Source organism: Palaemon carinicauda, chromosome 1, assembly GCF_036898095.1.
Source record: "Palaemon carinicauda isolate YSFRI2023 chromosome 1, ASM3689809v2, whole genome shotgun sequence".
Classification (NCBI taxonomy): domain Eukaryota; kingdom Metazoa; phylum Arthropoda; class Malacostraca; order Decapoda; family Palaemonidae; genus Palaemon; species Palaemon carinicauda.
The window spans coordinates 144,549,874-144,565,889 of NC_090725.1; the positions used below are offsets into that span (position 1 = coordinate 144,549,874).

Genomic DNA, 16,016 nt, shown 5'->3' on the forward strand with positions numbered 1-16,016 from the left:
GCAGAAATATTATACAGTAGGAAGCTGCCGAAGGGAACTTCCATCAGGACGACATGGCTCGAGCCCAAAACTAGATTTTTTCCTACGTCAAAATCCGTTTTTATCATTGGTTTTTCTATTGTGTAAATATAACCGAGTTAGGTTTGGAGGTAGGGATTAACAACACATTTTTTTTTCCTTTTTTTAATATGATTCTACTAATCTGGCTGTTTTCTCTTCCTCTTTTTTTTTTAATAGTGTGTTGGGCAGGCTAATCAAATGGGTCATGGATGCCTGGCGGTTTATCAAGAGGGTGCCTTTTCCTTATCTGTGTCTTTGTTTTCCTCGCAAGTATTCATTTTCAAAACCATCTGTAAATGTCCTCCATTCAGTTGAAGTGGCTATTCTGGATGTGTATTTGTTTCCTCGCAAGTATTCATTTACAAAACCATCCGTAAATGTCCTCCATTCAGTTGAAGTGGCTATTCTGGAAAGTACTTAGCCTTGCATGTTGTGTCGGCTCCGCCATGTTGACCAATTGTAACCGACCTTTTATCTTTAGTCTATGGGTTGTATCAGTCACTTTACATATATATTTCTGTACATATTGTTGTTGTTATCATTATTAAGTTTGTTTTTCAGTATGAAAAATCTTTTTATTGCTTTTAATTCTTATCATGTCAGGAGACATTGAGCAAAATTCAGGAACAGAAGATTCTAGACTTCTCCAGTGTCATCTACTGTATTGCAATATTCTTAAATTGCATGCCAATTTTCAAGACCTTACAGATGCATCCAGACAGTATAATATTCTTATATGTTCAGACACTGGTTTCCCAAATGAAACACTCATCTGAGCTTCTTATTCCAAGTTTTGAAAAACCAATGATTATTAAAGGGGATAGCATTCCCAGGGCAAGAGGAATGGCAGTTTAAATTAGGACTGAGTGCCCTGCTTCTCATAAGTCCTGCTGTGAATGTGGAGGTCATGAGATTCAAGTAGTAAAAGTTTGTAGCAGGCATAACAACTTCTATTTATTTTTGGTCTACTGGAATCCAGACTTGGATATTTCTAGCTTTGATTGTCTTCTAACCATTATGGCTAAGATACAAGATGATGATAGAAAGGCCTCTTTTGTTCTTGTTGATGATTTCAACGCTTACCATAGGGAGTGGTTAAATTATTTTTCTCCTACTGATCGCCATGGCTCAAGAGACTTGGTCTTTACCTCTGAAACAGGCTGTGAGCAAATCATAAGTGAAGCTACTCACATGTTTGGTAACTGCTTGGATCTAGTATACACCTACTCCCCTGGTGTTATAACATCTAATTATGCCCTAATTTTGTTAGTCGTTAAGACTGGGAAGCCTATCCTTAATGTGTCATACTTATGTAAGGTCTATATAAAATCTCAAGCAGACTGGAATGATCTTGCGAAATATAATTAGTCACAATTGTGTAAAAATGTTGAGCCTGTTGTTCTTTTGAATGAGAATGTGGTCAACATTGTTTATATATGCTAAAGTACTGAATAAAAGACAAACCTTGGCTCAGTGAGGATTTCAGATGTGCTTATATGGAAAAGCAGGAGGCCTATCATCTTTGGAAGGGTAATAGATAGAAAAGAGTTGTTGTTGATGGGCACCATAGTGAGTATAGGAATGTGATATCTGGTTTTCCTCAGGGTAATGTTCTTGGCTCATTACTTTCAATACTATATGCTATATGCATATGGTATGTTGTTTGACCTATAAAACAACCTCGTTGCATATGCAGATGATGCTACTCTCTTTGCTTCAATTCCCTCTCCTTAATGTAGATGTGAGGTTGCTGAATCCTTTAATAGAGACCTAGCTGAAATTAGTGTTTGGTGCAAATTATGGGGCATGAAGTTAAACCGTAACGAAACTCAAAGCATGGGTTTAGAAGGTCGAAGACAGGGGCTCCTCAACCTCCAGACCTCAGCATTGATAATTTTTCTTCAACACTATACGACTATTAAAATCTTATCTGCGAATCTTGATAGAAAATTTACTTTTGATAACACATTCGGTCTGTTTGTTTCAATTGCAAAATAGAGATTGGCTTATTGAAAGTCTTTTAAGGTTTTCAGTGATCCGGAAAGGTTTTAATTCTTTCATTCTGCCTTGTTTCAAGTATTTTTTTCTCCTGTCTGTTATTCAGCTGCTGAATCTCATCTTTCCTTGGCCAGTCAATACTACATTGGATCCCTCTCTCTTGTTAAGGCTCATTTTTACTTTGCCTACACATACAGCGAATACTCTAGCCTATTCTTTTCATATTCTCCTCGGTCCTTCTACACCTGATAGCCCTGAGATTACCAAACAATTCCTCTTCGCTCAAGGGGGTAACTACTGCACTGTAATTTCCCGTGGTTACTTTCCTCTTGGTAAGTGTAGAAGAGACTCTTTGGCTATGATCAGCACCTCTCCTAGAAGGACACTCCAAAATTAAACTATTGTACTCTAGTCTTGGGTAGTGCCATGTTATCTCTAACAGGGTTTTCCACTGCCTTTGAGTACAGTTTTGCTTGAGGGTACACTGGGAACCATTGTCTTATTTCTTGTCTCCTGTTGTTTTAAGTTTGTATAATAATATTTGAAAGATCTATTTCAATGTTGTTACTGATCTTGAAATAGTTCATTTTAATCGTCCATTACTACTCTTTTAGTTTATTAATTTCCTCGTTTCCTTTATCCACTGGGCTATTTTTTCAATGTCAGAGCCCTTTGCCTTATAACATACTGCTTTTCCAATTAAGGTTGTAGCTTAGCTAAAAACAATAATAATAATAATAATAATAATAATAATAATAATAATAATAATAATAATAATAATAATAATAATAATAATAATAATAATAGTTGGACAAGAACTTATGATATGTTAAACTTCTTATTCCTGATCTAGATATTAATCTCTGGTATTGTCATTCTCCTGGTTATTCATTCATGTTGCAATATATTTTTCATAATACTGACAATCCTTTGTTCAGATATGCCCAGACAACACCATGCTGCTCGTAATACTAGTTATCAGTGGAACTTGAAAAGTTCAAACTTGCAGCGAATGTTTTTTTCATGTTGAACAGGCTGACCTAAGTATCTCTTTAAAGTTTATATATGAAAGATCTATTTCAATGTTACTTTTCTTAAAACATCTTATTTTAATTGTTCATTACTTCTAGCGTAATTTATTTATTTACTTATTTCCTTTCCTCACTGGGCTATTTTTCCTTGATGGAGGCCTTGAGCTTATAGCAACCTGCTTGTCCAACTAGGACTGTAACTTTGCTAGTGATAATGATAATACTCTAGATGTAAGGTACTTTTTCGTAACCGATGAAATTTATTTTTATTTTAAACCCAAACAGTTTCCGTTGATACAATGAAAGGAAAATGCCAATGTTCAGCTCCAGAAACAGAAACAAATAGCATAACTAAGACGTGTTGTTTCCCTTTAAATATGGAAAAAATAATCTTGAACGACAACGTCCTTCAAACCTATACGAAAAGTGGTTGCTCGTTGTTGTCGCCTGTGCGTTATCTCGACCTTTCAAGGAATCGGGTAAATATATCCGATGCATATGCTTTCTTCAGATTTATATTTTCTTTAGAAGTCAAGTTTTGAACATATTTCTTAATATACTCCATTGTAAATAATGGAAAAGTGTAAAATACAGCTTGCTAATATCTGTGGGTTTTTAATCTTAATGTTTTTTTTTTTTTTTTTTTTTTTTTTTTTTATTAATTTTCAACTATTCATTTCTGTTACAGATCGAAAAATTTGCACCAGTTTGCGATAACTCCATGCTAAATCTTAAGGAGTTGAACCTGACAGGAAATGAGATCGCAGATATAAACGTACTACAAGTTGCAAAATATCCAGTTCTCCAAAAATTGTATGTCTCTAAATGTCCCACATCATTTCTACCAGAAGCTTCAATTCCACAAGGCTTGAGGATCTATATTTCAGATCATGATCTCATGAACAATAAGTGAGTAAAGTTTTTTTTTTTTTTTTTACCTAGATATTTCATCATCATCATCATCTCCTACACCTATTGACGCAAAGGGCCTCTGTTAGATTTCGCCAGTCGTCTCTATCTTTAGCATTAAAATCCTTTCATCATCTCCTACTTTGCGCTTCATAATCCTCAGCCTTGTAGGCCTGGGTCCTCCAACTCTTCTTGTGCCTGGTAGAGCCCAGCTGAACGTTTGGTGAACTAATCTCTCTTAGGGAGTGTGAAGAGCATGTCCAAACCATCTCCATCTACCCCCCATCATGATTTCATCCACATATGGCACTTGGGTAATCTCTCTTATAGTTTGATTTCTAATCCTGTCCTGCCAGTTAACTCCCAATATCCTTCTGAGGGCTTTACTCTCAAATCTACTAAATCTATTGGAGATTGTTTTATTATCATACCATGACTCATGTCCATGGTAGATTTATATAATATTGTCCCCGTGCCATTTGATTCTCCTTTTAGAGAGGCTATTTTTTTATTCCCATTACCTTAAAAATAAACGGATTTTGAGCGAAGCTAAAAATCTATTTTTGGGGTGAGGTAGCCATGTCGTCCTGATGGAAGTTCCTGTTAAGTAGCTTTCTAGGGTATATTTGACTACAGTGATATTCCCAGAGAATTTTACCGTAAGGTATCCAGAATTCTAACTCCTGGAGCGAATATCCCTAAATAATCTCACAGGGATATCGCATAATATCAGAGGACGTATTCTTGACAGGTCACATAGCTATCTTCGCCCCGAACAGTATTAACGCTTCGAGGGGGAATAGTGACAAGAATCTGAAACGAGAATGAAAAGAGAGCCGCCCATAAGGCATCTCTCCAATTCCGTTTCCATTGTGTATCTTATGAAGGCGGTAGCGGCCTCTTTATTCCTTGTAGAGATATATGAGTTGGTACAGATACTGTATTATAGGGAGGGGTCATAAAGCCCTTTTACAATAAAAGGAAGGGCGGGTCCATCAGGACGACATGGCTACCTCACCCAAAAATAGATTTTTTGCTTCGCTCAAAATCCGTTTTTTGGGCTCAGGCCATGTCGTCCTGATGGAAGTTTACGAGAGCATAATTGTATCTGTGGATTCCCAATCAGTGCTGTACTCTCAAGAAAGAATTTTCCTGGTCTGTCTAGACCTAGAGACCTATGATGTTACCGTCATACATCATTTCATCTAAGCTTGAACAATGTTAGTGCTTCCTGCCCCCTACAGGGATGAGTCATACTAGACTCTGGAAAAGTCTCGAGGAGTACATAAAAACTTATGGATGACAAAATGACAAGCTTGTATAGTGGTCTCGCTCTATACATTATAAAGCAAAGTTTGTATAAGAGTCGCCAAAGACAGAATGAATTTGTGACACCTTCCCCAAAGTGACCACTCTTAGTAACTATTGGATAATGGTTGTATCCACATAGAAACAAATTTTGCCTCTGCCACCAACCCGTTAGGGTACCACGTCAACCCTTCCAAGGAAGGGTTAGAGTGAGTGGACTTTTGCTTGAATCAGGGAACAGTCTCAAAAGAAATACCATGATAAAAATATCCATATTTTAATCTTAATGCTCAGTACATTTCTAATAAAATGAGTGTGGGCGAAAAGACGCAGGGTTCATTATGAAATAGTTTATTAAAATTTAATAAACGAACATATCAGATCACATCTATAAAATTTATATAATGTGGATGATATGCGTAAAAGCATAAAGAAAAACAGTCAACAGAAAATATTGTTTCACCTACTAGGAAACAGATTTGCCACTTCAATAGAATTATTAATAATAATGATATAGTCTGTATACTGTTTACATACACTAGCGTAAAAAACGCTTGGCACAAGTGTCCGTATTATGCTATAGATTACCGACGTCAATGGAACAGTTCGTAAGGACACTTTCGTGGCCTATCGCTCAGCGTGTAGTAACATACAGTGACTACACGCGCACCCTCTTAATTAATCGTCCCAAATTAATGACACTGTTCCTCGCAGACTTAAAACAGAAGGTTAAAGAATTCTACCTGCTGCTACTACAGATCTCGTAAGTTGCTCCACTTGGTTCGCATAGTGCATAAAGAATGCCTTGGATGACTACCAGCCGGTGTGCAAATAAGGATGTTCAAAGTCCATATAATTAAAGAAATTTTATGGAGGAGGCAACTTTCCTCGGATCATGACTAACGGGTGTACTGTCTGGATCCGTTCTGCGAATAACACGGGTGAATTTCGCCCTTAGTTATAGATAACTTTGAACCCAGGGTTTCTCTTCTGAACAGCTGTCCTCCCATAAAGTCTGAAGTTCCATGAAGATAGACCCTTAGGCACTCCACTGGACATAGAGATGCATCTTCCTCCAGAGGGCAGATTCTCTAGGGACCCCACCTGTTGCTGGGTAGCTTGTTCCTGGTAAGAAACGTTGGGTCTGGAAATAGATTCAGTTCTCCCTCCAAGAACTGGACGTGGCGTTCCTCTGTAGAGAGAGCCACTATTCACTAATTCTGGCCCCCAAGGCGAGTACAAACAGAAATATGACTTAAATTCAAAACCTTCTAAGCACATTCCTCATTGTTCATTATTTATACACAATGAGGAATCATATCTAATGACCAAGCAAACGGTCTTTGGAAGCGCTGAAGGGCTAGTTCATTAAGAACGTCGTTAGAAAGGTCGACCTGTAAGGCATATGGTATCTAACTTGTCAAGGCAGGCTTGAACAATAGAATTGTGTAGGCTGCTAAACCTTGCTTATGAAGGTGATTGAAGAATGATATATAGGAATCTGTCGGGATTTCTTTCAGTTGCTTCGCCTTGACAAAGGATAGCTATTTCTTCCCTGAAGTCTCATAATGTCTTCTGGTTTCCTCCAAAAGTCTAAACCGACTTTTAAACACCGAATCTATTTCTCATCGTTAAGGAGAGAAAATCATGAGATGTAGGTTCCGTGTTTTCTGTGATGTAGCGAAGACAGTCGACTTCTGTACTCGCTGTGACAGGGATGGATCCGGTAGAGGAACGAATTTTAATCGTAGTTCCAATGCCAGAGGGAACCACACGCTATTTGGCCACTTGTGGGCCACAAATTGCAGCTTTCCCTTTGAAGGATCTCAGCATATCGAGGACCTTCAAAAGGAGGTGTGCGGAGGGAACAGATATATACAGGACCATCTGATCCAGCCCAGGGACATAGCGTCCACTGCCTCCGCTAACGGATCCTCGTAAGGGGACACGTAACGAAATATTTTCTTGTTGTCTTTCGTCGCAAAGAGGTCTATCTGCAGCTCTGGGACTTGACTCGAGATGAAGGAGAACGATCCTGCGTCAAGGGACCATTCTGACTCTATAGGTGTAAACCTAGATAGAGCGTCCGCTGTCACATTGCGGAACTCTTGAACGTGAACTGCTGACAGGTGCCATTTCCTAGCACGTTTGATGCATATTTTCTCGAGACTCCTGTTGCATCTGTAAGCTGTGCTCTTAGCACTGGATCTGTTATCGAAGCATACTGTAGAGAGCCTAGGACTCTCTCCTGTTCACGTCTTGATATCCGTTTGGATTTCAAGAGTCTCTTGACAGATCCTGCTATTTCTTTCCTCTTCTTACTAGGAATGGAAAGCTGACGTGAGTCCAAATTCCAGTGGATTCCCAACCACCAAAATTTTTGAGCTGGAGAAAGACGAGACTTTTTCATGTTGATCTTGAATCCTAGATGTTCCAGGAACTGGATCACTATCTTAGAAGCTTGCATGCATTCTGTCCTGGATGCTGCCCACACCAGCCAATCATCCGAGTAGGCTACTACTTGGACCCCTTTTAGGTGTAACTGATGGACGGCTGCGTTCGCGAGAGGATGGCCTAGGCCTTTTGTCTACTACCTCTTTAACCACTTCATTGGGAAAGAGGTCTTTACCCCAAATACGAGAGGAGATCAGTTTCCTCGGTTCGTGCCTCACCGCAACCAAGGCTTTAATAAAGCTATAGAAATCCTTCGTAACTGTGGCCAGATGGGTTTTGGCCACAACCATGAACATGTCCTGGTTCTTGGGGTCACTTGCCATCGTTTCTAGTGTCGTTTGCAACGACATCGATGCCGCAAGTCTTTCCTTAGTCTCTTGCTCTCTACGCAAGAGAGCCTCCGACAGTTTTAGAAGCGCCTCACCGAACTGGCGCTCAGCAATATCAGCTTCCAGTTTCCCGACTGAGAAGATAAGGTGTACGTCCTTCCAGTCTGCTTGGTCCAAGGGCAAGGTCAGAGATAACGGCTTGCACTCCTCCAAGGAGTGGTATGGTTTCCCTGCCTCCACCGCATTTAAGGCAGCCTTATATCCCTTTTCCAAGAAGGGAAAGGCTCTGGTAGGAGAGGCCACAAAGGAGGGAAGCTTCTTACTCAAGGCGGGCACCTTTAAGTTAGTGAAGCCCCTCTTTTTCATCGAGCTCGTTAGTAACGTCTGAACTTTACTATGGTCAAAAACTATGACCTCCGGCTCCGTCTCCTCCTTTAAGGCTGGCTCCTTCCTAAGACGGGCATAGCAGTCCAGATAAAAATCTTTGTTGGGCCAAAATTCCACTTCTTTCAGGGGAATGGCACCCAACTTTTCTGAGATCACGATCTCCCCGGTTGTCAATGGCATGTGTTCGGCATAACTCCAAGGATTGGTATTCGAGCACAAGGGAAGATCCTTCACGGTGAGCCGCTTCTGGGGCCCACGTGGTGCTGCAAGTCTACGTGACTCCAGTTTCATTGCAGCTTCCTTCTCATCATTCTTCCTTTGAATTTGTTGGATCATCTCAACAATGGAAGAAAGAGTCCTTCCCAGTTCATCTGGGATAGCAGACGATGTAGAAGGAACCGGTTCTGGGTCCGGAACCGACGTAACCGACACTTCGTCGATTTCTTGCTCTTCTACTTGAGGAGTCTGAAACAGCTCCTTCTCCTGACCTTTTCCTAGAAGGTCCTTCTCAGTAGAATCCGACACCTCCAGCATCCTATCGTCCACTTGGATGTCTTGAAGGGCGGCTGAGACTTCAGAATCTACCGGATTCAGGGCAATTGGTATCTCCACCTGAGGCTGGGGGATGATTACATCAGCCGATGCTTGAGTGAAAAGGTAGGCCTTCATCTTCTCATTTGGAAGGTAGGGACCTGAGGTGTTTTTCTGAAAACCCCTCACCCAGGATCGTAACGTTTCCCTGGCAGCATCCCTTGACTCCGTTGACTTAGGGTCGTCAAAAGCCTCAGTAATCAGGTTAGAACTAACTGTACAAACCTGAGAGTCCCAATAGCGGAGAACACCTCTGGAGGCTGCGCATTCTGCTTGCCTCCTGCAATATTGATGTCCACAGAAGTTCTTACTGCGGACATTACAGAACACACTCCCGCACTTCGGATGGTCCTCCTGTAAAGAGAAAAAAAATCCATGAGTATCAAGTGAAGGCTTTCCACTTATATTGAAACATTTAGCTTATATAGAAAAGCTATAAAAGAAAGAAGGAAAGACACATAGTTGTATTTCCTGTTCAGTCAATTGCTGTAACCTCCCAAAATATTAAAACCAAGGTTAATTCTATACCAGAATACCTTATGTTTAATGAGTAGTTTTAATATATGGGATTGAAAGAATACAGAAAGAACTCACTTTCTATATAAAGTACGGTCTCAACAAAAGGCTGTACAAGATAACATTAAGTATGATGAAGAACTTTAGTGTTATCACAAACTCTGTACAGCAATTTCTACTAATGCAGTGTGTACTACACTACGAATATAGCAACTACTGTACATCGCATGCTATTGTGTTGGCCGGCAAGTACCCCTTTATAGATCGAAGATATACTATCTTTAACTGATAGGCGGCAGCCCACTGATTCGCGACTGTGTGCCGGGCGGCAATTATTGCCAACCGCTGGCTGAAAACACTAAAACCCGGCTGCCGGCCGCTATCGTAGTAGCCAGCAGATTCGGGCTGTGTTTCCCCTGCCGGCAGGCAAAGGTAATAAAACTCGTGCCCGCCGACAGTACCCAAGAACCAGAGAACCTCCACCTGCCAGGCTGTCGCCTGTTAAGCTGGCAGCCGGGTTAGGGGTGCAACATAATAGACAGAGAAACAGTATGGATGTAAGGTTATAAGGCGGCATTGCCATACGACCTTCCATCCAGAAAGAGTGAACTTATGGAAGGGGAGAATGTAACATTCAGGCTTCCAAAGAATCCATAGTCTGCCGAGCTCTACCGACGGACTTGGAAGGGAGACCAAGGGAGGTCTGGGGTTCACTCTGCTAAGAATAAAGGGTCTCTGCTGGCTGACACGTAGTCCCGGTCGGCAGAGAGCTGAGCCTGTCCTCCATCCTAACCTATACTAGGTACGGAAGTAGGACTGCGGCTAAAAGAAAATAAAAGAAAGAGAGGTGGGGAAGGGATAAGGGTCCTATAGACTTCGTTCTAGCAGGAGACATACTCAGCCATTAGGGAAGCTCATCCTAACCAAGAGTTGTCTATTAGGGAGGAAGATTGGCAATACTTGCTAACCTCCTCCCAACCAGAACAAAGTTAGGTGAAGTTATTTCGCCGGGCAACAGAGAAAACTCATTCTCCAGCCCGAGAAAAGCAACACAGGACAGTCTGCTAGGCCACTAGAGGAAGGAATCATCCTTCCAACATGGAATAGGGAAGCAAAGCTTCTTGTGTCCGCCCCTAACCTAGCAAAGGAGACTCTTTCTCTATGCTAGGAAGACGCAGACCACAGACTAGAAACTCTGATGTTCTGCCATAACCCAAAAAACCAGTCACTCTGGTTATCAGGTCAGGACATATCCTAGAATAGTTATACCTGAATTATTATACAGATAGAACCACTAGGATTAAGCCGAAGGCTTACAGAGGGAGAGAGGGATTGAACTTAGCCTCCAGAGGAGAAAAAGAACAATTGGGGATGTGCGAAAGTATACTACTGTACCTAGAGTACTAGACTAGGTAAGATGAGAATCGATTACCTTAATCACCGTAACTCTCTCGTATACAATCTTGGAAAAAACATTCAACAATATCTTACATGTATAAAATATTTGTCTATAGCTTCAATAAAATAACACTCGGAAAAACTTGTACCATGCATGAAAGTACTAGTGCCTGACGTCTAGGCTACGAAGCCTCGCGAAAGGCAGGATCGGTACCTCGACCCGTGTCGAAATAACCGAGCTAACACTGACCGAACAATATAAGCATTTCTAGACTAGCTAAATAGCAAAATTATTAAAGCGTAACAAACCGGGAACGTCGCTCTAGCTAACTAGCTGACCCATAAGAGCGAGCGATAGCATCCAGGATGCCTCCGGTAGGCAACAGCTCTTTTTTTACGTTAAAATCCCTTTTGATATAATTAAAAATGACAAGAGCTTACATTTATACATAGTAAAGATAATACTCAACTTCCTAGAGGCAGAAGAGGCCGGAGAAGTCATCAAAGTTTTGAATAAAATCCAAAATAACGAGAGACCACAAGGGAAAACACTGAGTAGTAGAGCTACACGAAAAGGAATAAAGAGGGCGCTACCGCCTTCATCAGATACACACTGGAAATGGAATAGGAGAGATGCCTTATGAGCGGCTCTCTTTTCATTCTCGTTTCAGATTCTTGTCACTATTCCCCCTCGAAGCGTTAATACTGTTCGGGGCGAAGATAGCTATGTGACGAGTCAAGAATACGTCCTCAGATATTATGCGATATCCCTGTGAGATTATTTAGGGATATTCGCTCCAGGAGTTAGAATTCTGGATACCTTACGGTAAAATTCTCTGGGAATATCACTGTAGTCAAATATACCCTAGAAAGCTACCTAATAGGAACCATCAGGACGACATGGCCTGAGCCCAAAAAATAGGTTTAATCAGATTGGAATCTATAATAAACACATTTGTTTCAGCGTATTGCATGTTTGTTTATATATTATTGCATGCCACGCTCAACGGCATTTCTAGACATGTCTACTTGGTCTCGCCCCGTCTCTTGGCTAGGGGGAGAGGCGTCTCTTGGGTACGGGGAGAGGGATTGGTCATACCCTTTTGAGACAGGGTACCCCTAGAAGTAGACTTGGAAACCACAATCTCCCACTAATTGCCAAAACTGTCGGCATGTAATTATGAAAAGGGGAGAGGGTGGGAAAGGTTGGGGAGACTGAATAGTCATACCCTTCTGAGACGGGGATACCCCTAGAATTAGACTTGGAAACCACAATCTCCTAATAATAGCCACAATTGTCAGCATATAATTAGGAAAGGGGGAGAGGGTGGGAATGGTTGGGGAGACTGAATAGTCATACCCTTCTGGAATGGGGGTACCCCTAGAGGTAGACTTGGAAACCACAATCTCCCATTAATTGCCAAAACTGTCGGCATATAATTAGGAAAGTGGGAGAGGGTAGGAAGGGTTGGGGGAGACAGAATAGTCATACCCTTCTGAGACGGGGTACCCCTAGAGTTAGACTTGGAAACCACAATTTCCAACTAATTGCCAAAACTGCCGGCATGTAATTAGGAAAGGGGGAGAGGGTGGGAATGGTTGGGGAGACTGAATAGTCATACCCTTCTGGAACGGGGGTACCCCTAGAGGTAGACTTGGAAACCACAATTTCCCACTAATTGCCAAAACTACCGGCATGTAATTAGGAAAGAGGAGAAGGTGGAAAGGGCTTGGGAGACTGAATAGTCATACCCTTCTGAGACGGTGGTACCCCTAGAGGTAGATTTGGAAACCACAATCTCCCACTAATTGCCAAAACTGTCAGCATATAATTGGGAAAGGGAGAAAGCATGGGAAGGGTTGGGGAGAGTAAATAGTCATACCCTGCTGAGACGGGAGTACCCCTAGAGGTAGACTTGGAAAACAAAATCTCCCACTAATTACCAAAACTATCGGCTTGTAATTAGGAAAAGGGAAGAGGACGGGAAGGGTAGGGTTGGGAAGACTGAATAATCATACCCTGCTGAGACAGGGGTACCCCTAGAGGTAGATTTGGAAACCACAATCTCCCACTAATTGCCAAAACTGTCGACATATAATTAGGAAAGGGGGAAAGGGTGGGAAGGGTTGGGGAGACTGAATACTCATACCCTTCTAAGATGGGGTGACCCCTAGAGGTAGACTTAGAAACCACAATCTCCCACTAATTGCCAAAATTGTTGGCATGTAATTAGAAAAGGGGGAGAGGATGGGAAGGGTAGGGTTGAGGAGACAGAATAGTCATACCCTTCTGAGACGGGGGTACCCCTAATCGGGTGGTTGAATCAGTAGAACTTCAAAAGTTCAAAGTTGGAGCAAATGCTTTTTTGTTGACCAGGCGGACATAGTCTTTTTATAGTTTATTTATGACATATTTGTTTTTGATGTTGTTGATAGTTTATTATATGACATGTCTGTTTTGACGTTGTTTCTTATTTTAGAATGATTTATTGTTAATTTGTTCTCTTCATTTATTTATTTCCTTATTTCCTTTCCTCACTGAGCTATTTTTCCCTGTTGGAGCCCCTGGGCTTATAGCATCTTGCTTTTCCAACTAGGGTTGTAGCTTGGATAGTAATAATAATAATAATAATAATAATAATAGATTTGAAAACCATGATCTCCCACTAACTGCTGAAACTGCTGGCATGTAATTAGGAAAGGGGGAGAGGGTGTGAAGGATTGGGGAGACTGAATAGTCATATCCTTCTGAGACGGGGTACCCCTAGAGGTAGACTTGGGAACCACAATTTCCCACTAATTGCCAAAACTGTCGGCATGTAATTAGGAAAGGGGGATACGGTGGAAAGGGTTGGAAAACTAAATAGCCATACCTTGCTGAGACAGGGGTACCCCTAGAGGTAGATTTGGAAACCACAATCTCCCACTATTTGCCAAAACTGTCGGCATGTAATTAGGAGAGGGGGAGAAGGTGGGAAGGGTTGGGGAGACTGAATAGTCATTCCATTCTGAGATGGGGGTACCCTAGAGGTAGACTTGGAAAGCACAATTTCCCACTAATTGCCAAAACTGCCGGCATCTAATTAGGAAAGGGGGAGAGGGTGGGAATGGTTGGGGAGACTGAAAAGTCATGCCTTTCTAAGACAGTGTACTCATAGAGGTGGACTTGGAAACCACAATTTCCCACTAATTGCCAAAACTACCGGCATGTAATTAGGAAAGGGGAGAAGGGTGGGAAGGGTTAAGAAGACTGAATAATCATACCCTGCTGAGATGGGGGTACCCTTAGAGGTAGATTTGAAAACCACAATCTCCCACTAATTGCCAAAACTGTCGGCTTGTAATTTGGAAAGGGGGAGAGGATGAGAAGGGTAGGGTTGGGAAGACTGAATAGTCATACCCTGCTGAGACAGGGGTACCCCTAGAGGTAGATTTGGAAACAACAATCTCCCACTAATTGCCAAAACTGTTGGCATATAATTAGGAAAGGGGAGAGGGTGGGAAGGGTCGGGGAGACTGAATAGTCATACCCTTCTGAGACGGGGGTACCCCTAGAGGTAGACTTGGTAACAACAATCTTCCACAAATTGCCCAAAATGGTCGGCATGTAATTAGAAAAGGGGGAGAGGATGGGAAGGGTAGGGTTGGAAGACTGAATAGTCATTCCCTTCTGAGACGGGAGTACCCCTAGAGGTAGATTTGGAAACCACGATCTCCCACTAATTGCCAAAACTGTCAGCATGTATTCATGAAATGGGGAGAGGGTGGGAAGGGTTGGTGAGACTGAATAGTCATACCCTACTGAGACGGGGTACCCCTAGAGGTAAATTTGGAAACCACAATCTCCCACTAATTGCCAAAACTGTCATCATGTAATTAGGAAAGGTGGAGAGGGTGGGAAGGGTTGTTGAGACTGAATAGTCATACCCTGCTGAGACGGTGTACCCCTAGAGGTAGACTTGGAAACTACAATTTCCCAGTAATTGCCAAAACTGCCGGCATGTAATTAGGAAAGGGGGAGAGGGTGGGAAGTGTTTGGGAGACTGAATAGTCATACCCTTTTGAGACTGGGGTACCCCTAGAGGTAGACTTGGTAACCATAATTTCCCGCAAATTGCCAAAACTGGCAATTAGGAAAGGGGAGAGGTTGGAAGGGATTGGGAGACTGAATAGTCATACCCTGCTGAGACGGGGGTACCCCTAGAGGTAGATTTGGAAACCACAATCTCCCAATAATTGCCAAAACTGTCGACGTGTAATTAGGAAAGGGGAGAGGGTGGAAAGGGTTGGGGAGACTGAATAGTCATACCTTCTGAGACGGGGGTACCCTAGAGGTAGACTTGGAAACCACAATTTCCCACTAATTACCAAAATTGTCGGCATGTAATTAGGAAAGGGGAAGAGGGTGGAAAGTTTCGGGGAGACTGAATAGTCATACCCTGCTGAGATGGGGGTACCCCTAGAGGTTGATTTGAAAACCACAATCTCCCACTAATTGCCAAAACTGTCGGTATGTAATTGGGGAAAGGGGAAGAGGGTGGGAAATGTTTGAGAGACTGAATAGACATACCCTTCTGAGACGGGGGTACCCTAGAGGTAGACTTGGAAACCACAATTTCACAGTAATTACCTGAATTTTCGGCATGTAATTAGGTTAGGGGGAGAGGGTGGGAATGTTTGGGGAGACTGAATAGTCTTACCCTGCTGAGACGGTGTACCCCTAGAGGTAGACTTGGAAGCCATAATTTCCCACCACTTGCCAAAACTCCCGGCATGTAATTAGGAAAGGGGAGAGGTTGGGAAGGGTTGGGGACACTGAATAGTCATACCCTTCTGAGATGGGGTTACCCTTAGAGGTAGATTTGGAAACCACAATCTCCCACTAATTTCTAAAACTGTTTTGGGAAAACGGGAAGATTGTGTTAAGTGTTTTGGAGACTAAATAGCTAAACCCTTCTGAGACGGGGGTACCCTAGAGGTAGACTTGGAAACCACAATTTCCCATTAATTGCTAAAACTGCCGGCATGAAATTAG

The 16,016-nt window shown here is 42.1% G+C and overlaps 1 protein-coding gene across 1 annotated transcript in view; it reads left to right on the forward strand.

The window, feature by feature from the left end:
* Window positions 1–16,016, forward strand: part of LOC137616077 (toll-like receptor 2) — a 163,931-nt gene that overhangs the window by 87,758 nt on the left and 60,157 nt on the right. Inside the window, exons 10-11 of the mRNA XM_068345787.1 lie at window positions 3,375–3,568; window positions 3,778–3,998. Coding sequence (XP_068201888.1) covers window positions 3,375–3,568; window positions 3,778–3,998 — 415 coding nt within the window. The remainder of the gene's footprint in view (window positions 1–3,374; window positions 3,569–3,777; window positions 3,999–16,016) is intronic.